This window comes from Dermacentor albipictus, chromosome 9 (assembly GCF_038994185.2).
Source record: "Dermacentor albipictus isolate Rhodes 1998 colony chromosome 9, USDA_Dalb.pri_finalv2, whole genome shotgun sequence".
Classification (NCBI taxonomy): Eukaryota; Metazoa; Arthropoda; class Arachnida; order Ixodida; family Ixodidae; genus Dermacentor; species Dermacentor albipictus.
Genome location: NC_091829.1, coordinates 11179286 through 11200481, shown reverse-complemented (window position 1 = coordinate 11200481; position 21196 = coordinate 11179286). Strand labels below are relative to the sequence as shown.

Here is a 21196-nt window from a genome sequence, read left to right as displayed (position 1 = left end):
AGACGTCGCCTTAAGGCACTGCAGCGTCTCGCAAAAGCGCACACCGCTTCGTCTGCAGCTGGCTTGTCGAACCGCCGGCCGATGCATCGATCAAATGAAGGGCAATCAGCACCGCTTTTTGCTCACTTGTAGGTCCTCAACGCTGCTAAAGGACATTACCTTGGAGAAATGAGAAAGTAAACTGGGCAACTGGAACGTTAGCTATACTGATACTGTTGATCGTCGAACTGGCTCTTGTGTTTTGAACCCAGCACAAATTCGCGCATCAGCGCCACATATAACCCTGCTACAAAGAGCGTACACACGATTTGAACCAATCTCGTGCAATTGGGAAGAATTTCGTAGTTATCAGGTGTGTACATGTATGCTATGAACTGCAGAAATGCAACCAACAATTACCGAAGCGTTGGCAAAGCATTGTTCACATTTTTCGTTTCGTATAACCACACACACACACACACACACACACACACACACACACACACACACACACACACACACACACACACACACACACACACACACACACACACACACACACGCGCGCGCGCGCGCACGCACGCACGCACGCACACGCGCACGCACACAGTTCAAGGAATAGAAACACGTAGGAAAAGAAATATATGCAAATCCCACGCACTGTGGGAATCGATGTAAGCGAAGCTTTCTGTGCTGGATGCTTTGATCGATGATAATTGGCGGTGATGCTGACGGCTAAAGCTTATTTTTTTCAATGTTTCGGCTAACACGAGAGTGGTGAGTTGATGTTAAACATTACCTTGCGTGTACCACTGCTGTTTGTCTGCGTAGTACACAGAACACAGAGGGAGAGGTGTTTGCTTAAGACGTTGTTGTGCGCCATATTTTATAACCTCTGAGAGGGTTGATCGTTGTCATTGCCTCACATGGCACATCGCATTGTGGCAGAAGTATTAAACTTAAATGAATTGTATTATGGGACTGTGCGTGCCAAAACCACATTCAGATTATGAGGAACGCCGTAGTGGCGGACTCCAGATTAATTTTGACACCGTGATGTTCTTTAACGTGTCCCAAAATTTAAGTGCACGTGCGTTTTCTATTTCGCCCTCCGTCGAAATGCGGCTGCCGCGATTGGGGTCAAATCCACGACCTCTAGCAATGCCACAGCCGCAAAGCTAACGTGGCGCGCACAGAAGCGTTGATTTGACGGTCGACCACTTCCGTAGTGTCCCCTGAACCCTGTAGTGCGCTTTAACAAATAGCCCCGAGAATTAGGAGTGGCGCCCTCTCGCGAGTGACGTCACGGCCAGGACGCCGCTCGCTCCGGCTCGCTCGGCTGCCGCGCGCGCTCGTTCCCTTCGTGTATACTTGGGGTATGGGTGGCTCGAGCCAGGCACGTACCCAGGATTTTTTTTCGGGGGGGGCCCACCACCTCCATCATCATCATCATCATCATCATCATCATCATTGTCATCATCATCATCACCACCACCACCACCACCACCACCATCATCATCAGCCTGTTTTATGTCCACTGCAGGACGAAGGCCTCTCCCTGCGATCTCCAATTACCCCTGTCCTGCGCCAACCGATTCCAACTAGAGCCCGCGAATTTCCTAATTTCATCGTTCCACCTAGTGTTTTGTCATCCTCGATTGCGTTTCCCTTCTCTTGGTACCCATTCTGTAACCCTAATGGTCCAACGGTTATCTAACTGGTGCATTACATGACCTGCCCAGCTACATATTTTCCTCTTGATGTCAATTAGAATATCGTCTATACCGGTTCGCTCTTTGATACAAACCACTCTCTTTCTCTCTTAACGTTATGCCTAGCAATCTTCGTTCGATCGCTATTTGCGTGGTCCTTAACTTGCCCTCAAGTCTCTGTCCCATATGCACTGGCAAAATGCATTGGGAAATGCACTGGCAAATGCATTGGCACTGGACATATTGCACTGGCAAAATGCACTGATTGCACACCTTACTTTTCAGTAATAATGGTAAGCTTCCAGTCAGGAGCTGGCAATGTCTGCCGTATGCGATCCAACCTATTTTTATTCTTCTGTGAATTTCCTTCTCGGGATCAGTGTTCTAGGTAAACGTACTCCTCCACAGTCTCTAGCGGCCGACTGGCCATCCTGATCTCTTGTTCCTTTGCCCGGCTATTTATCATTATCTTCATCTGCATAAGAATATTCAACCCCACTCTTAAACTCTCTCTGTTAAGGTCTCCAATCATTTGTTGTAACTCGTCTGCATTGTTGTTGAATAGAACAATGTCATCGGCAAACCGAAGGTTGCCGAGATATTTGCCGTCGATCTTTACTCCTAAGCCTTCCCAGTTTAATAGCTTGAATTCTTCTAAGCACGCAGAAAATAGCTTTGGAGAAATTGTGTCTCCCTGTCTGACCCCTTTCTCTATAGGTATCTCCCTGCTTTTCTTGTGTAGAATTAAGGTAGCTGTAGAACCTCGTAGATATTCTAACGCGAAAGACGAGTCAGTAAGACGAGAAACTATTTACAGATTATATATACAACAACGGTTGCAGCGCTGACCGGTTAGATTCACAGCACGAGCCCAGTTCGTTCTGCCCCCTCTTTTCTGGAGTGATAGCGCCTACACGCCCCGTTCAAACAAACAAATACCTCACGCATGTAGCAATGTTTTCCAAGCTTTTTACGTAAGCGTTCTGTACTCCTTGATTACGTAGTGCCTCTACGATTGCTGGTATCTCTGCTGAATCAAATGCCTTTTCGTAATATATATAAGCCACATAGAGAGGCTTATTGTACTCTGCAGATTTCGCGATAACCTGGTTGATAACATGGATGTGATCCCTTGTAAGGTATCTCTTCCTGAAGCCAGCCTGTTCCCCTTGGTTGACAAAATCCAGTGTTAACCTTATTCTGTTGGAGATTATTTTGGTGAATATTTTATATAATACTGGGAGCAAGCTAATGGCCCCATAATTGTTCAATTCTTTAACGGCTCCTTTTTTTGTGTGTGGATTAGTATAATGTCTGCATTCTTCCAGTTTCCTGGGACCCTTGCAGTCGATAAACACTTCGTATAAAGAGCCGCCAGTTTTCCAAGCATTATGTCTCCTCCATCTTTGATTAAATCGACTGTTATTCCACCTTATCCTCCCACTCTTCATCGTTTCATGTCCTTCTGACCTCATCGCTAGTTATAGGAGAGTTTCTGTATCCTGTTCATTACTGTTTCTAAGTGAAGTATCGTGACTCCTCTGGGTACTGTATACAGGTCAGCTTAGAATTTTCCGCTGCTTTTACTATATCTTCGAGATTGCTGGTGATATTATCCTTCTTATCTTTTAGTGCATACATCATGGCTTGTCCTATATGCCAGGTTTCTTTTTTACTGATTTCAGGCTGCGTCCATTTTTTACGGCTTCTTCAGTCTTTCTCATGTTATAGTTTCGAATATCAGTTATTTTCGCCTTGTTGATCAGTTTTGACAGTTCCGCGAATTGCGTAACGCTGTGCGGCCGCCAATCCCTTACAACCGCGTAGAGCGCAGGACTCTGCGATTCTAGACGTACTGCGCTCACAGCGAAAGGTTAGAAAAACACCCACATAAGCACAGCAGAGAAGTGGCTACGTAAGGTGGTTCGACCGATAACTGTAGAAGCGCCATTCAAAACAAGTAATTGTTCTCCACTTCCGGCGGCGTTTTCTCTACTTCCTTTTTAAATAAAAAGATGTTGATCCATAAATATTCTCATAAACAACGGTTAACTTTTTTATTCGTCGCTTTTGCTTGCAGTTTGGTTGTTGCCTTGGCTCTCTCCCTTAGTAGATCGCTTAATTTCTCAACTCCTTGCGATTTTTGTTTCCAGTTGCCAATTTTGCACGAAAAGTGCTATACAGTTAGGGAAAAACAGACGAGGTAACGGGCGACAGTCATCTTGCTTATGGGTTTAAGGGTTATTGCAGGGTTTCATGATGGACGCTCTTTCACATTATTTTATTTCTCACCTTATCTAACCCATATCACGTGTATATGGTTCCGGGCATCTGCCAGCCTCGCGGCGAGCCGTAACTCAAGGAAACAATGAAGCAAAGGGATAAGTTAAACGCAATTGGCGTTTTCTCCGGCCGCAACTCGTTCCATGAGAGTACAGACCAGCTGAGTAACAGCCGCATCCCTCTCCTGGTCCCAGGATCAGCCTAAAAAAAGAAGGTTGAACTAACAAAAGCAACAGCTATGCGCGTGACGGTTGAATAAATGGTGACAACTGAACGCTTCTCGAGTTAATCGCGCGGGTGCGGAATCTACGAGAAAACTGTCCTTCACATAACAAGCGATGCCGATAACTATCGCCATGTAAAAGGAGTGAAAGAGGCAGTATAATGCTGACCGATGAACAGCTGCGAAGTCTCAACAATGATCTGGCGGCGCTTTAGGAATGTGTGAGGAGTGGTGGCGTGGGTGAGGAGGGGGGGGGGGGGGTATGCCACTTGATTTCGGGGGGGGCCCGGGCCCCCCCGGGCCCCCCCCTGGGTACGTGCCTGGCTCGAGCCGTACGTATTGAAGAATACGTCGGCTTCTTTCAGCTGCCATACCTTAACCACAGTTTCTTCTTCAAAAGCGTGTGAGTCGAGAAACTTTGCGGCTTGGATATCGCAAGCTAAGTAGCGTTAAAGGGGTCTACTAGGTTTTGCAATGCATATATGCGCCGTGTCTATCGGTACATTTTGACTAAAAAAAGAATATCTGCAAATTCAACGCGCGAAGTTGTGTATGATGCTTCGCTAAACATTTAACATTCCTTTAATATTTAGCTATGAGAGGCATTGCATTTTACGTGGAAGAAAAATTTGGTAATTGGCGTCAACATGTTATCTGATTTTAGAAAGACACTGCCCAGCGAAGCTCTCATCATGATTCCTATTACTCTGGTGTGTTGTTCTATTGAAATATGGCCATTCATTAATGCGTAAAAAAATAGTTAGGCGCGCATTTCTTATGAAAAAGTTTGCTGCTACTTTCATCCCCCTCTGAAACAGGCCTCCAAAAAAACGAATTGCTCATGGCTGCTAACACGACGGCGCGTCATGTAGAGTATTTACATAGTTAATTCACAAACACCATAGTAGCAATCACCTGAGAGAAAAGTTTCGTTTGTTAAGATCGTGAGCCACTCAATTGAAAGTGATGAAATGTTTCATAGTGGCCCTCAGTAGCCTTAATCGACAATATGGCACACCCCTGATCACGTAACGGTAGCAATCGACTGTCCGTATGGCGAGGCACGCTATGTTCGCGAAACCCATCAGTTCACTACAACTTCGAATTAAAACCATAAAGCATGTTTTTTACAGCGCCAACTGGAATGGCTAAAGTATTCTCGAGCTACCACACCACAGCTTAGATTTCCTGTATACAAAAGGAAAATTCAAGCACCTTCTGTCTCACCATGTGTCGATCCAGCGTTATTCAATTATACAAACGGATAACTATTCGCTTCGTCGGTACATAAAAGAGAACCTTGCAGGCAAATTAAGTTTGCTCCAATCCAATCGCAAACATTCATAAAGAAAGCACTACAAGCCTTGCATATACTTTCACTTGATTTCTGACCCTCCACCGGGGGAATTTCGATATCTTCAATATGTCCCATACTACTAATCATTGACGCTTCGACTTCTTTCTGGCTGCAGCGATGCGGTCCAGCAGGCATACTTCACTAAAAAAATTGGGCCGAGCAGCCTGTGTCAGTTCGCCAAACAGATTCGTCATGTATATTCCTCAAGCAGCAAGCACCAGTAAATTTCTCAAGTGAGTTTGATTTGATTTCATAATTTCCATTTACACACACACATGTACAGAGGAGTGGTAAGTGGAGGTGGATGAGGGAAAAAAGTCGCACAGACGCGGCTTGAGGTAACCTCACCCCCTTAGGTACAATACGGCTGAACACATCAAGCGCCATATAAATTACATTTATATAGTGGCCATAAAACATTGCAGTTATACAATATATGAAAGAACAGTGAAATATTTCCACAATAACAATGCAAAACACACTGCGGCATTGAAATAAATAAATGATATACACTAGGTAACATAGACAAAAAAAGAGGAACATAACATACATTATTAATCATTAACAAACGCGCTCTAAAGAGGTGAGTTGAACGTGTAGCACGGAAAAGGGAATATATATTGGTACATTCCTATTTGTACTCTGTAAATAGCTGTAAGCCTTCATTAACTTTACTTCAAGTTTCCGCCGCTTAAAAAAAAATGAACACATGAAGAACCGCCTAATGTTGACAAGCAGTTAAAGAAGCAAGTGAGGCGCGTAGAATCTAAGCTCCAGTATTAGTTAAGTCCCCGTGCTACTGCCGAGCGTTTCTGTGAGGAAATGCAAAAATTCGATATTATACCATGAACTACTCGTCGTGAGCAAACCTGTTTTAGCGGAATAAAATCAACGTAACTGCTGTAGAAGTCATATATAGCCAGCTTTGTGACATACTTGTTGCACCGCGGCAGGTATGGTATCATAACTGGATTCCTATAGGCTATGCTCTTGCGATTGTCTATCCGCGTATGAAAAACCCGCAATGGGCTGGTCTGCGTCGCTTCGGCTGGCACTGTAGCGTTGCCTTCGAGAGCTGCATTGTTGTCTAAGAAATTAGCTCTTTGAATAAATGTTCGCAAAGGAAGACGTCGTAAAAATATATTTGAGACGACCACCATAAGTATACAAGCAGAGAGAACGAGGGCGAACAAACGAAAACACCGCCGAAAGCGCCCGGACAACGCCCGAACTGTAGCAGACGACAGGCGCGAGTCCGTGCCCTGACGTCACGCGAGCGGCGCTCGCAGCGCCGCTCGTGTTCGTTTTCGGGGCTAAATGCGGCTCTGCTTCTGGACGCCCTGTGTGCCCGTTTGACATATTTGCATGGTGCTTAACTTATAACGCACTGTACCGTACTTTGAACTTATATATAGGCTCATCCTGTTTCCCCGCAACCGCTGTCGTACAATAGTGTTTTCCTTGCCTTCTCACTTCACCTCCCCCCCTCCCCACCTCCCTTGTATGGGGGAACTGTCTCTTCTCTCTCTCCTCCTCTCTACAGTTCTATCTGCATCCCCTCTGGCCTCGCACGTTCGTAGAAAGGGAAGCGCAGCAGTTTCTCCAATGCTTCTGAGGGGAGTCGCGGATAATTACAGCTGTCAAGCAGCTAATGTGGCGACGGCCAGGGAGCTCCAGAGGGCACTGGGGATATTCGATGCGGTGGGGTGAAAACGAGTTTCTCCCGTAGCCTTTCCTCTGACTCATATCGGTCAGAATGGCTGCCGAGACGGTGATAAGTCGATCTCGCAAGCGTGTGCATCTCCAGCAGCAAAGCACGTCAGGCCATCTAGTTTCCCTGCAAACCACACCTTCTCTCTTGCTAAAGAGACGCATAGGTGTGTTAATGAAGGCGAAGCTACGTTCGACGCCAGTCACATCATATGCTGCGGCATCAAGTCCATTAGAGACAATTTTTGCAAAGGGGGCGCAGAAGCGTTGCAGTAAAAGGAGACGTGGATAGGAAAGACGCTCACTCGCAAGTAAGTATACATTCAGAGACAAAGCACCAGGAACGTTATTGCTCATGCGCGTTCATAGAGAATTGCAAAAAAAAATGTTAAATTTTATATATATATAAAATTCGCCTAACAACGGGGCATGCATCACTACATCAATAATGACAACTGTAGTGCAGGTGATAGCAACAACGGCACGTGTAAGTGGCCTGACAGAAGTAATTCCAAAAGAACTTTCGGGGGAAGAGTGACAGAGGAGGTGGCGTAGCAACTTCAGCCAAGGGCTAGGAACGTAAATTCTTTATCCATCAGATGCACTGACGGGGCACCAATACAGAGGTTAGCATGTACGTGAATCTGACCTGCCTCGAGGATTTCCCTTTCGAGTCTGCCTTTGGATCTGCTTTTAATCTCGGTTTTATCGAAAAGGGGGTTTACTGCCACAATCCCTGCAGTGCGCAGGAATGTGCGCGGAGTTGCTCAGCGCCTTTAAAGATGAGGAATGCTACCTTAGCCTATCATTAAGACAGCGCCCATTTGCCCAATGTAAACTATCCCGCAGTCGAGTGGTATCTTCCACTTCGGTAGCACATGAGGCGAGCGGTTTCGTGTGTTTCTTTCCACAGGTCTTGTTCTTGAGGCCGTTTTGCAAGGGCGCCCAACCGAGAAAGCTTGAGAGAAGCTGTGAAGACGAGGTCAACGCCGTGCTTTTTGTGTGTGAAGTGATTTTAGGAAAGGAAACGGAAGAGATGAGTGCAGCGCCGTAACTGTCTCTCACAGGAGGACACCTCAACAGCACTGCACGGGGAAGGGGGAATGGGTAGAAAAAGATGGAGAGAAAGACAGGACGAACGTGGCAAGGGGAAAAAAAATGTGAGTGCGGGGCTCAGAGCCGCGCTCTCAAGTGCGTCGCACTGCAGTAGTCTAGCAGTGCCGAAAGAGCGTGCTTCACGATGGACGAGTGGGCTGCAGGGAATAGCAGCGCGGTCGCCGTATCGTAAGTCATGGCGTTTTTCACTGGTCGATCTGGAGCAGCCGCCTGAATCCTCGAGCGAGCGCTCGGCTTCCACCAATCCGAGTCTGCCAGTGGAGCGCACGAACGCTCTGCGGGAGATCACACAGGAAGTCTGCGTGATCACACAGGAAGTCTGCGTGCACGTGACACAAACCGGTTCCGCAAACTATGCCCAACACAATGTTGTACGTACCGACCGAGTACCGATTTCGCTTGAAGACGGAAGTGACGCCATGTGACGCGTTCTATTTCCGCCCGAATCCGCGTCTCGGCGGCGGAGCAAGTGAGAGCGATCCGGCGCGGAGCGAGTTGATCCGAAACGACCAGTGGAACGCGCGAACCCGCTCCAGATCGACCAGTGAAATTCGGATTCGTTGCCGCGGAGCAAAAAATCCTGCTCCGAATCGACCAGTGAAAAACGCCATCAGTCCCAGTCGCCGATAGACTGTACACAAGTCCGTGCGCTCCACATCGAAGGCAGGGCAGCGAAGTAGCAAGTGGTCGAGCGTCTCCAAATCGGCGCAGTTGCTGCACGCGTGGTCGCCAATTCCCTGCAGCCTGTGTGTTCTAGCAGCCGTCCTGTAGCAGCCGACGCGCAGGCGAAGCAGGAAAGAGCGGTCCGCCCGGGAGAAGCCCACGCGGGGGAGCCGTGCTTTTTCCCGATCCCTTTTATGTTGTGTGAAATCGTTTTGTCTTTGAAGATATACTTAGTCGCAGGTGAGCGTCTTTCCCGTCTACGTCTCCTCCTTCCGCAACGATTCTGCGCTCCCCTTTGCAAAAATCATGTCAGACCGACTAGCCCAACATGTTACTATTCCATTAGACACACCGAGGTCAGCGTTATTGGATCTGGAGGACAATGCCACCGCTGTCCACCAGTTATTAGATCTTGCCGTTGAGTGCGGTAGTTGGCCGACGTTGAAGAGGATTTTAAGATGAAACTGGAGGTTTGTTTACATTATTTACAGTAATAAGACAAAGTAATCAAAAGTCATAAAGTCACTGATGGCCGGCAGCAACTCGGACGCTGCGGCCCGTGACAAGAAGCGCGAAAGAGATGAAAGAATGAAGGAACGCTTTCTCTGCTCCATGTCTCTGGCTTTTAAGCCCTTCGGTGTCTCGGGGTCTCCACTGCCGGAGGGATGACTTGCCATCGGTGTTGCCTCCTAGCGTGCAAGTGCCGTTACAATCGGCTCAGGAGGGTCGCTCCAAGGGCTCCATTGTCCGAGGGGTGCTTGCCATGGCGTTGCCTCCGGGTTTGCAAGCGCTCAGCGGAAGTGTGTGTGTGTGGGGGGGGTAGACGGTTTGTTTTCGAGCGAACTTTCAAAGCTGCAAAACAACTTCGCTCAGGACCCAGATTACCTGGAACCGTGCCAGGCTCCCGTTGCACTTTCGGGAAAAGTCAAGCAGTGGGACAATAGCTCCACGTGCGGCGCCTCAGGTGTGGGTCGCCAACTTGTCTGACAGGTCCGGGAACGTGTTAGACGCGCTTCTGCGCACCCTAATTGGGTGCGACGGCGATTGTATGTGGTCTGGCGAACTCGAGTGATGCCAGGAAAAGGGTCCGTATCTAACAGCGTCGCATCGCTCTGCCTGCAGACGAATTACTGCGTTAACCGCGGTACTGTGCTCTGCAAAGGTCAGTATGTCGTTACTAGCGTTGAAAATGCTCACGGACATGAAACCATTTATTTGTGTTTTCGGAAACACTTGGTAAACGCAAGCTCATTCCGGTAACAGACGTTAGTTGTTGTTCACGCGCTCTTGTTCTCAACAAATTAATCCTTTGCGGTAAGAAACAAGCTTTTGCGTTTCGAAATGTAAACTAAAAAAACGGCTGTAAAATACAATTTACGAAACTCTTAACGCACAGGGGTGATCGCGCTCGTCTAGAGCTTCGAGCAGCGTACGGCGGAGGAAATGAACTAAAATCTAGCGTAGCTGTTCGACTAAGGACAAAGTACTTGTGCCTGAACGGGTTTCACGTTTTTCCCATTTGCGTTTCTAGTTGTTTCTTCGTAACTCGGTACCTCCCTTAAAATTTGTTTCTTTCTTGCGCAGAGGTCGGCTCGATCACCTCTGTACGCGATTGTGTCATGCAAACGTAGTACGAGCGCCTTAACTGGTTCCAGTGCCCCAGGTCGTTACGCCTGTCTTGAAGTACATTTTAAGGATACCTTAGCAGTGAACAGTCGCTACGGCAAGGTTTCGGCAGGCTGAACATGCGATTACTATTCCCTTTCTTCCTCATCGGCGCCTCCATGACTACCGCCAGACCGAACCGCCGAAGTGCGTCGCAGATTTCCATCACCGGGTGACTGCTTCGGAGGAGGGCAGCGTGGCGCCGCTTGCGTAGCTGGAATCACCCCCCGACGCGGTGCGTGCGAGCGCAGCAGCCACAGCAGCAGTGGGAAAGTTGAAGGAAGAGGCAAAGAAAGCTTCACTTTAATAACATGACTTTGCTGACGTTTCGGCCGGGGTCCGGCCGTCATCAAGAGTGCGACTGCAAGCTCAGAGAGCTCAATTTATACATTTTCTTAGTAAGAAGAGAGAGCGAGCGAGAGGAAACAAAAACATGAATATGAACTTTACGATCTTGCGCGTGTACAAAAAAAAAATGTAGTGGTGTCAAGAATACCAGCACGTGCACTGATTCACGTCAAAGTAAACGAAAACAACCGTGAATGCAAACTTGCATGAAAAAAAATGAAAAAAGAACTTCAAGGAAGGAAAAATGGGTAGGCAGTTTGTGAATGACCCACACGTCAACAGGTGCACATTCAGTGGTGTCCACAAGGAAAGATGACAGATGTAGCTAGAGTAATGTAGAGAGGGCTGACAAGTTTGACAGGGCTTGCAGCTGCTGCGACCTTGAAGATGGTCAATACCCCACTCGGTTAGAAGGCACCTGTAGTGTGACCTAAAGCCCCTCAATCTTCAGTGTGACCTCCATTGCGCCCCCCCCCCCTCGAGTTGAAGGAAGCTGGGTTCCATTGCCCTCTTTGCACAAGTGGCATCATTTGTGCCTGTGGGCAAGCTGTTCTTTATACAAAGTCTATGCGTGTGTGAAGAATAAAATATAAGTGAAAAATTATTTTACAAGGTGAACTGATAAGTATGAAGTATGAACATTGCAGCAAAGGGACAAGAATTTCTAAGAAATGTGGAAATATAGATGTCATTTCATAAACGTGCCCTACGATATATATCATCTGTTGTGTATAATCTGATATGTATCACTCATGCAAAGAGGGCAATGGAACGCAGCTTTGTTCAACTCAGGGGTCAGTGGAGGTCACACTGCAAGTGCCTTCTAACGAAGCCTGCTTGAATATGTGTATACAAACAGGCTCCTAGATCGCCACTAGACATCAGCCTCCCTTGGGCCTCTGCCTCGCTCGCCGGCCATCACCCCTAGATGATGCTGTCGTATGCTGCCTGACATCTACTCTCCCTTTCCCCTTTATCCCCTCACATTTCATCCCCCGCCCCCATCGCCAATACGCTGCACCATGCTCCTATATTGGCTACAGAATAAGTGCACTTTCCCTCACCCAAACCACGAAGAAGAAGCTCTATGAGCTTGTAGTCGTACTCTTGATGAAGGCTGGACCCCGGCCGAAACGTCAGCAAAGTCACATTATTTTTAAAGCGAAGCTTTAAAATAACATGCTGCTGCTGCTGCTGCTGTGGTGCACACCGCTTTAGGGGTGGTGCAAAAAGCGCGACGGGGAGAAACCCGTTTTTACCCCACTGCGTCGAACGTGCACAATGCCTTCTGGAGCTCCCTGGCCCCGCCACATTAGCCGCTTGACAGCTGTAATTATCTGTGACTCCCCTCAGAAGCATTGCAGAAACTGTGGTGCTTTCCTTTCTACTAACGTGCGAGGCCAGAGAGGATGCAGATAGAACTGTAGAGAGAAGAACAGGCGAAGGAGTGAGAGGAAAAGAGGCAGTTCCCATACAAGAGAGGGGCGAGGTGACGTGAGAAGGCAAGGAAACCCCACTACTTGCAGGGAAACAGGATAAGCTTAAGTTCAAGGTACGGTACAGTACATTGCTGCTATTTCTCAAAAATAAACACCAAGCAAATATGTGAAAGACAGACTACCCAGGGCATGCAGAAGAAGAGCCGCATTAATTGAAGTGCACTGCATGGTCCAGGCGACACTATAGAAGTGGTAGATCAAATCATCACTTCTGTGCCCGCATGGTAGCTTTGCGGCTATGGCATTGCTAGAGGTTGTGGATTTGATCCCAAACGCGGCAGCCGCATTTCGACGAGGGCAAAATAGAAGACGCACGTGCACTAAAGTTTAAAGACACGTTAAAGAAGACGGTGTCAAAATTAATCCGGAGTCCGCCACTACGGCATGCCTCATAATTCGAATCTGGTTTTGGCATGTACAGCCCCATAATCCAATTCCAGTTTAATACTTCTGCCACAATGCGACATGCCATGTGAGGAAATGACAACGCTCAACCCTCTAAGAAGGTTACAAAGTATGGCGCACTACACCTCAAGCAAACACCTCTTCCTGTGTGTTCTGTGTACTATGCAGACAAACAGCAGTGGTGCACGCAAGGTAACGTTTAACATCAACTCACGACTCTCGGGTGAGGGTCCCCGCCATTTGCCAGCCTTTAATCTTCCCTGTGCTGGTGTAATGCTGGGAAACTGCCATTTGTCGGCTACCAGTGTCCAGAAACAGTGAACAGCTAGATGTCGTACCGTGTGATGGTACGATCACTGTGTAAACACGTTTATTTATTTATTTAGTGTAATTTTGATGTTTTCATCATTTCTGCGATCACTTTTGGGTTTGACATCGATATACGCAAAGTTCTGCCATTTCACGACATAGAACAGCCCTAATTTTGGATAGTACGGGCTTTGTATATAACGCACTTTTTTTTTTCTGGATTATCGTGGTCTGTTGTAAGGAGTTTCAACTTACAAATGCAGAGATAGAGAGCACTGCTGTGTTCATCACTGTCCCTGTGTTGTACTCACACTCAGTTTTTGATGAGCGTGAAAACAACATGCGATTTTCTTTATTAATTCATTTTTTTTGTAAAATCTGAAACATTTGTGAAATTGTGCAACGAGCTTGAATCCGTAAACACTAAAAATATTCGGGAGAGTTAGCACATGTGCTAGCATACTTGTGAAACTTAAATATGAAAACTCGCTGTCTGCAAAGTTAAGGCCAAATGAGCACAACCCATCATCATCATCATCATCAGCCTGGTTACGCCTACTGCAGGGCAAAAGCCTCTCCCACACTTCTCCAACAACCCCGGTCATGTACTAATTGTGGCCATGCCGTCCCTGCAAACTTCTTAATCTCATCCACCCACCTAACTTTCTGCCGCCCCCTGCTACGCTTCCCTTCCCTTGGAATCCAGTTCGTAACCCTTAGTGACCATCGGTTATCTTCCCTCCTCCTTACATGTCCTGCCCATGCCCATTTCACTATATACCCATACATATCATTATATCTTCTTGATAACATGGACTTAAGTGTCAGTATGGACAGAATTTCGGCTACCTATAAGCAAGCATGGTGCCCCCTATGTTTTAGTGCAGAACAGACTTATACGAGAGGGTAAAAGCATTTGAAGTGTTGCATTCCATCATGCCAAGAGATTTCCACAATGCATATACCATTATTCAATATGCACGGTGTCAGTCTGATGACATCTTGGGTGTAAAAATATTGAATATTGGACTGTTATGAACACTTGCTCGAAAGCACCACCAAGGGTACAGGACTGCCTTCTGTGCCTACTTGCAACAGTCCACAGAGCATAAGCTGAAACGTCAGAATGTAAACAGAGCTCTCCAGGTGGGTTCATCTGCTTTGACTACTGTGTTCACGGCCCAACATCTTGATAGTCACGTACCACCTTAGGCTATGGCTTGAGTATACTTACTAAAGTGTCCATATATATAAAAATAAGGCAGAATTGTCTATTTATTATCATTTTCCTTTTTCCAAAATACATTAACTTCATATCTATTCAAATGCAGGCACTAAACTGAACGTCTGGCTATCTGGCACATGATTGACTGCATTGCTGTGGATGTGCAGAAAACATGCAAACACAAGAGGAAACCTGAATGCGAAAGTTTTAGAAGCAGCGATGGGAAAGTTCTTCACTATTAAATGCCTGCTAGAATTGCATGGTGCAGCAGACACTTGCCCGAGCGACTACAGCACCGCATGCAGATAAAGTGAAATTCAACGTTCCAAAAGCTTTAGCACTCAAGTAGAACAAGGCACTTGAAGACACAAGCAGCACCAATACCGCAGCTAGGGATGCAGAGATCTACGTTGTTGGAACTAGCCGAAGGCCGTGAAAGGTGGTGCACATGCTAGAGTCGCATTTTGCAAGTGAACTCAAGAGGCACAGCTTGAACGCAAAAATGTGTCACATCAGCGCAAACAGGAAGAATGGCACTAACCATCTGTTCTTCGAGTGCCCAATGCTCCAGACTTTCAAGCAGCTGTTGTTGCCATAGTCAGCTACGTCTTAAGGCGGGGCGAGACTTTGTTTGGTCAAAAAATTCGATTTCGAGATTTTGCAATTATTTGATAGAGAATTTCTTTATGTTTCAGAAAATATATCACACTTGGGTATTTGCGGTTTCAAAAATTTTCTTTTTCTTCCCCTTTCTTTGACGTGTTCACAAGAAAAGCTAGTGTACCTCGACATGGTCTCTTCATTTCGGATATTTGCAGAAAGTCAATACTCTGAAGTTTGGAATTTTGTCTTGTGTGCAGTACATTTTTCAGCCACTAGGGCTGCTCACGTTGCTCTTCTGTTTTGAACCAAACATTTGTTTATGGTTGCACATGAAGCTTTGACGCTGTTCACCTGTGCTGTAGATGTACTCACAATGGGAAGAAGTCGACGACTAATGGCAAAACAGAAATTTTATGGCAATTGGTACTGTATATTGAAATGTAGCACGAGAAAGTGTGTTGAAACATTTGGGAGCCAGCCCTGAACCTCTCTGTGTGTCAACACTAACATCTATAGACAGACGACGGGTCCAAATAAGTGATTTCAAACTGAGATCTGAAGCGAAACAGGAAAGAAAGGACCGAAGAAACAAAGAGAAAGGGTATAGCAATGCTGACACTTCAAAAGACTACAGCATAGGAATTAAAAAAAAAAACATTCATAAGTGGCAATATTCATGCATTAACAAAAGTAAAAAAAAGAAAAAAAAAACATAACAAATCTAGTTTTTGTTATACATGCATAATTTTAGTTCCACTTCTGTGAAGTGTTGGTTGCTACTTTTGTACAAAATTGCAATACTCTGCGAAAAGTAGATCTAAGAAAAAAGTACATATACAGAAAAAGTAAACTAAAATGAAAAATACTAAATTAAATTTCCAACTAATCTTGAGGTTAATGCAAGCCGCGCCTATCTTTAACATCTTGAGCTCTAATGCAAAGTATGTCTATCTTTAAGATTCCTTGCAAATTGTATAGGCATAACTTTTATTACCACTGCTGTACAGCCAACTTATGAAACTCATTTTCAAAGTCTCACCCCACCTTAATTGAGGAGCCATGGCGAATTCCTGTAGCAGACGCGTAGTGAGACTAAAGCTGCTGTGCCAGATGGTTGCACAACTGACTCATCTACGCATGCATGCTGTGACTGCGACATTTACATTGCACCGGATGCAAGGAACTAACTTGCAAGGTCTCTCACTCTTTGGAGTCCTAGGAGGCCCACACATAGCCATGCCTGGTCATGTGTGCCTGTGTCGCTTTGACAAACCACCGATCTCGGAGGTCAGAGCAGTTTGGGCAGTCTCCTGAGAGCGCTAATGTCCAGTATGTGCTCCATGCTGTCCACTCTTCCGGCAGTGTCCTCCCGTGCTCTACGGGAGTCGAGTCCATAGTTGCGCAGATAGGCCTGCGCATCTTGCGAAAGCGGCACTCCGCCTTTGGCCAACGGGGATGCTGACAGGCCAGCCCCTTCTGGGCAGTACTTGTGCGCAATGCGGTCCACCTGAAAGCTCAGCTCGTCACGTCGCTGACCGCTCACCCGCGACTCCTCTTCGTACTGCAGCCGCGGGTGGATGAACGTCCCGGCAGAGGACGTCGGCATTACTCCCTGGGAAACACCCCTGCAACACCGAGCTCCTGCTTCACATTTGTCTCACTGCCACAATGTGCCTTCCTACCACGAAGGTTTGCCAAGCCATGATCATAGATTGATAATTGTGTATCCAAAATATGAGAAGGAAGTAATCATAATTCTACAATGTGAGCACCATTTTGATTTTGCAGTCCAGGTTAGTACACAATACCACTGAGAAAGATTAAAGATTTCATACTGAAGTAGTTCGCATTATATCATGCATATGTAACATAAGACTCTGGATATGTAATATCCTGCAGTTAACCCCAAGATTTTTTGAGTGGGGGGAGGGGGGAGGACAGGTGTTAGGCAGGTATGGGAAGCTTTTTTTTCTTTCTTTCAATGTTTTTTTTTTCAATACGATCATCCCGCTACTCTCGATAATATATTAAACAACTTTTCACTTTGGACACATCATTGAAAGAAACGTGAGCTAGTGACACAGTTCTACCACATCAACCTTACGCCTCTGGTAAAAAGAAATGCACAGTTTGCTGCTGTCAAAATGCACACGATTCAAACGTGTGTCAGCCAATAGGGGCGCAAACGAAACCTTTTGACCGCCCATGTTGTTGTCAAGGGTAATTTCAATTACTTATTTTTTTCGAAAGGTGAAACAGAACAGTGTAAGTAGCATTTTATTTCATCTTCTAATACAATGTTTTCTGCAACAAGCGGTTGAGTACTAGTGGTAGAATTTAACCAAGGAGTGCTTTTGTCATCAGTGAAATGCTTGAATGTGCCGGTGGAGTCTCTAATCATGTCCCGCATTTACCTCAGTTTCTCGTTTATTAAGGCCCTGTTCGCGATAATATTGACACCTCAGAGATTTGCCTTTAGCGTCCCTTTAAGAGAAAATAAGATATGATTATGATGATTACATAATAATGGTGCGAGATGTAGAAAAAAGAAAATTAAAATAAAATACATAGTTTGCCCAGCCCACTGAACTGTGCAAATGAGAGCGGGATACCCCGATATTTAAGTAGGAACTATCGGAGCATTTTTGTTTTAAGCGACAGATTTTGAATTTGGCTCCTCTCTCCAACTTTAACATTGCTCTACACATATTCAATTTCACTATGGCCAACTAGTTAGAACAACCTGAAGGAATGCAAATATTATTTTAAGAATTCTTAAATCCTATATGTCTAATGAAAAGATGCCAATTACAGAAGGTGAGCTGCAAAGTCATGCTTCAAGAAAACATGTGTACAGGTATGGTGCTCTCAATGGCATTGTCTTTGTCTGCAAAATTAATATGCTGTTCACCACGCTGGTGAATTTGTTTATCATGCAAGAAATTCTATCAGTACACTTATCAAACCAAGAAAGTATACTCTGACAATTAAAAAAACGAACTGAAGATGATCGAGCTCACTGCTTCGTACATTTAGCTAGGTATGACCCCAATTACATAGGACTACGTATTTAGGCACACTGAATGGTTTTAACATTACAAAGTAACAGTGGCATTGCAAATAAGTGTTTTTGCATTATGTCCCCCGTCAGAGTGTGGCTGCAGCGACCAGGAGTCAAACCAGCTATGTCGTCCTTAGCAGCAGAACACCACTGCCATGCAGCCACTGGGGTAGGTATTAATATTCAACGCACTGATTTACTGAATAGGTAGTTATATGAATGGCTCACCTCAGCCAAGCCAGTTTTCCAAGCAAATAAATGTCAGACCACAAACATGCAGGTTAAGGGTGCAAAATTAGGCCTAGCCTCTTGACAACTGATGGTTTGCCACAAACTTTTTCACAGACGATAAAAAAAACGCACTTGACAAATGAACTATCTGTCTGCACAGCTAACTGCATATACCTTAGCATTAAATGCTTTGAAGGATGCACTTGCAACCAGTGACAAAGAAAAAAATTAATAAAATGCAGTAAAGTGTTAGGCATAAACAAATTGAATGTGGTTCCATGGGTGTGCCAGGCAAGCACACTACTTGTAAGCCATTGAAGCACATTTATTTTTATTTCTTTGTAGTTGTTCAGCCACAGCTGCTTACCATGTAAAGATAGATGTAATGTAATGTCTCAACAAGAGACCTTTGAGGAAATAAATAAATTAATGAATAACACACTTGTGTTGGTGTAGAGAGTGCACAATCTTGCCGTCTACGTTCTGCAGCTGCTTGCCATGCACAGATAGACGTGAATAACACACTTGTGTTTGTGTGAAGTGTGCACAATGTTGCCGTCTACGTTCTGCAGGTGGCTCTGCAGCAAAAATGACTACATGTTTCTATAGACACTGTTAAAACAAATGTATCGTGTACCAAGGAGGATAAGTGTGTTTGACCTTACTTCCCTCCAACATTTCACCAAGTTTTCCTAATTTCCTTTTTTTATGTAACTGACTTAATTACATAGCGAGAATCTCAAGCTGAATCCCTAACGGCTATCAATATGGATTATCTAGTTCTTTCCTACTATGCATAGAAACCAGAGATAGTTGAAAAGCGTGCATGCTTAAGACACTGCGATTGTTTTGTACCTTCTCTCCAACCTGCCAGGCAGCAGAGAGAGATCATCACTGAAGGAAACAGTGGGTGTGACAAGCAGATCTGAAGTCTTGCTGTGTGCAAAGGCAGGCCTTGGGGGCTGCCGGGCAGTATCTCTGAAATTAAAAAAGGGACAGTTCTGAAACAGTCATGATCACATTTCCCATGTGGTGAAAAATAATCAGATTTCAGCAATCTGACCACATTCACTGCAACAGCAGTTACTCCCCCAACTCCCCCTACCTTCAACAAACGGTCTCTTACCCTGAATAAAAGGAGAGTAAAATGGAGGGGAAAGAAAGACATTTGAACCCCTCAAATGTTTGATCTATGGTTAGGTGACCACAGCTTTTCAAAAGAAAAAAAAAATAAAGAAAGAAAAAACAGCAAATGATAAAGACACAGGAAGTCGCATGCTATTGTTTTTATGTGCTTGCGCTCACATCAATGATGAATATCAACCAAGTAGATAGCCTTGCACTTATGCTACAAACTGCACAATTTCCTGCACAAAATGAGTTGCACCAACCTGTGAGTCAAGTTCGGTGCTGTTCTTGGGCCAGGCTTCTGCGAAAGCTTTTGCGCCAAGTGAGGGGACTTTTCAGGAAAAAAGATGGTGTAATCAGTGTCACGCTCCGGGATTTCTGATGCAGGCAGTCCTTGCTTGCGACGGCCACAAAAAGTGCAGCCCTTTTCAGCAGAGGACTCTTCAGTTGTGGTCTTCTCTGTTTGAACAGATCGGTGCACTAGCTGTGTGCTGGCTTCTGTCATGGTGGCTGCATTACAAGTCAGTTTCTCCTGCCCAGAGCAAACGCAAAAGGAAAAGGTTTCATTGCAAGAGCTTGCACAATGGTAATGACGTAATAAATTAATTTCCTGCTGGACAGAATGACACGAAATTTGCTTCATTTCATACATGCCCCAGTAATAATATGTGTAAATGAAGGCACGGCTTAAAGTGACACAAAATGAAGTGGAGCTAGATTGAAAGATAAGGCTTCATCAATAATGAAATTTGTCAGTAACAGTGATAACAAGACACATAAAAGCAAGAAAATGATGAAAATGAAGAATCGGTGGGATGCCATTTATACTAAACTCTTGCGGGCACGTAACGAATTCGAGTGTATAACTAAAATTTTTGATGCGGGCTGGTGAGACGCCATTTAACCCTTTCAAGGTCAATGATGTAAATATACGGCGCTGTGAACAAGACCAAAATGGTGGTTGCCATATATTTACGGCGCCATCTGTACATTTATAAAGCACGCCAGTTTCCTAACTTTTTCTTTCCTGGCTTGTGCTGCCACTATGTGGGAACAGTTTGTTTTAGAGCTAGTTTGCTCCGGCGCGTCTATATACTACTGCTCGCGCATTGGCGTGTGTGTGGGCGAGCGGGGGTTGGGGTTTTGTTCTATGGATGGCTTTGGCTCCTTGTGCTCGCAAAACTGATGGCTATCTCGTTACTAATCGCTTAAAGGGCGTCCGCCTGTGCCTCGCTCATTTAGTGCTCACAGGGGTGCACATAAGAAGGATGCCGCCGTGCATGCGTTTCCTTTTTTTTTTTGTTTGAGACTCGCGAAAACTAATTGCTCTGGTTGACAATACGATGAAGATTAGTGGAAGTTTGTCACATGTTTTGCTTTTTTGACGGGCACACAACCACACAGTTTTCTTGAGTGCGCTTACCTACGCAGTTCGACTACGCTATGGTCGTAAATATTAGTGTAAGAGCAGGAACATTTTAGACTTGCGAAATATTTTTGTGTGCGCATTTTCTAAGCCTTGAACTATGTGCATAACAATGCATTGAATTTTTAATTCTAACAAGTTAATTTCCTTTTTTTATTGTTATTATTCATGAATAAACAGCACATATATACCAATGCAAAATATTTTTTTCTCACTTTATGGTCATCCTAGAAAAATTACAGTAAATTTTTTT

The 21196-nt window shown here is 45.3% G+C and overlaps 1 protein-coding gene across 3 annotated transcripts in view; it reads right to left on the bottom strand.

Annotated features, from left to right (window-relative positions):
- Positions 1–14526: 14526 nt before the first annotated feature.
- The window catches only part of LOC135911143 (uncharacterized), a 147873-nt gene continuing 141203 nt past the window's right edge, over positions 14527–21196 (bottom strand). For all 3 annotated transcript variants that reach the window (XM_065443308.2, XM_065443309.1, XM_065443310.1), the window contains exons 14-16: positions 19781–20049; positions 19245–19367; positions 14527–16722 (exon numbers count right to left, since the gene is read on the bottom strand). In XM_065443308.2, the coding sequence (XP_065299380.1) occupies positions 16386–16722; positions 19245–19367; positions 19781–20049 (729 nt within the window). In that variant the 3' untranslated portion in view covers positions 14527–16385. The remainder of the gene's footprint in view (positions 16723–19244; positions 19368–19780; positions 20050–21196) is intronic.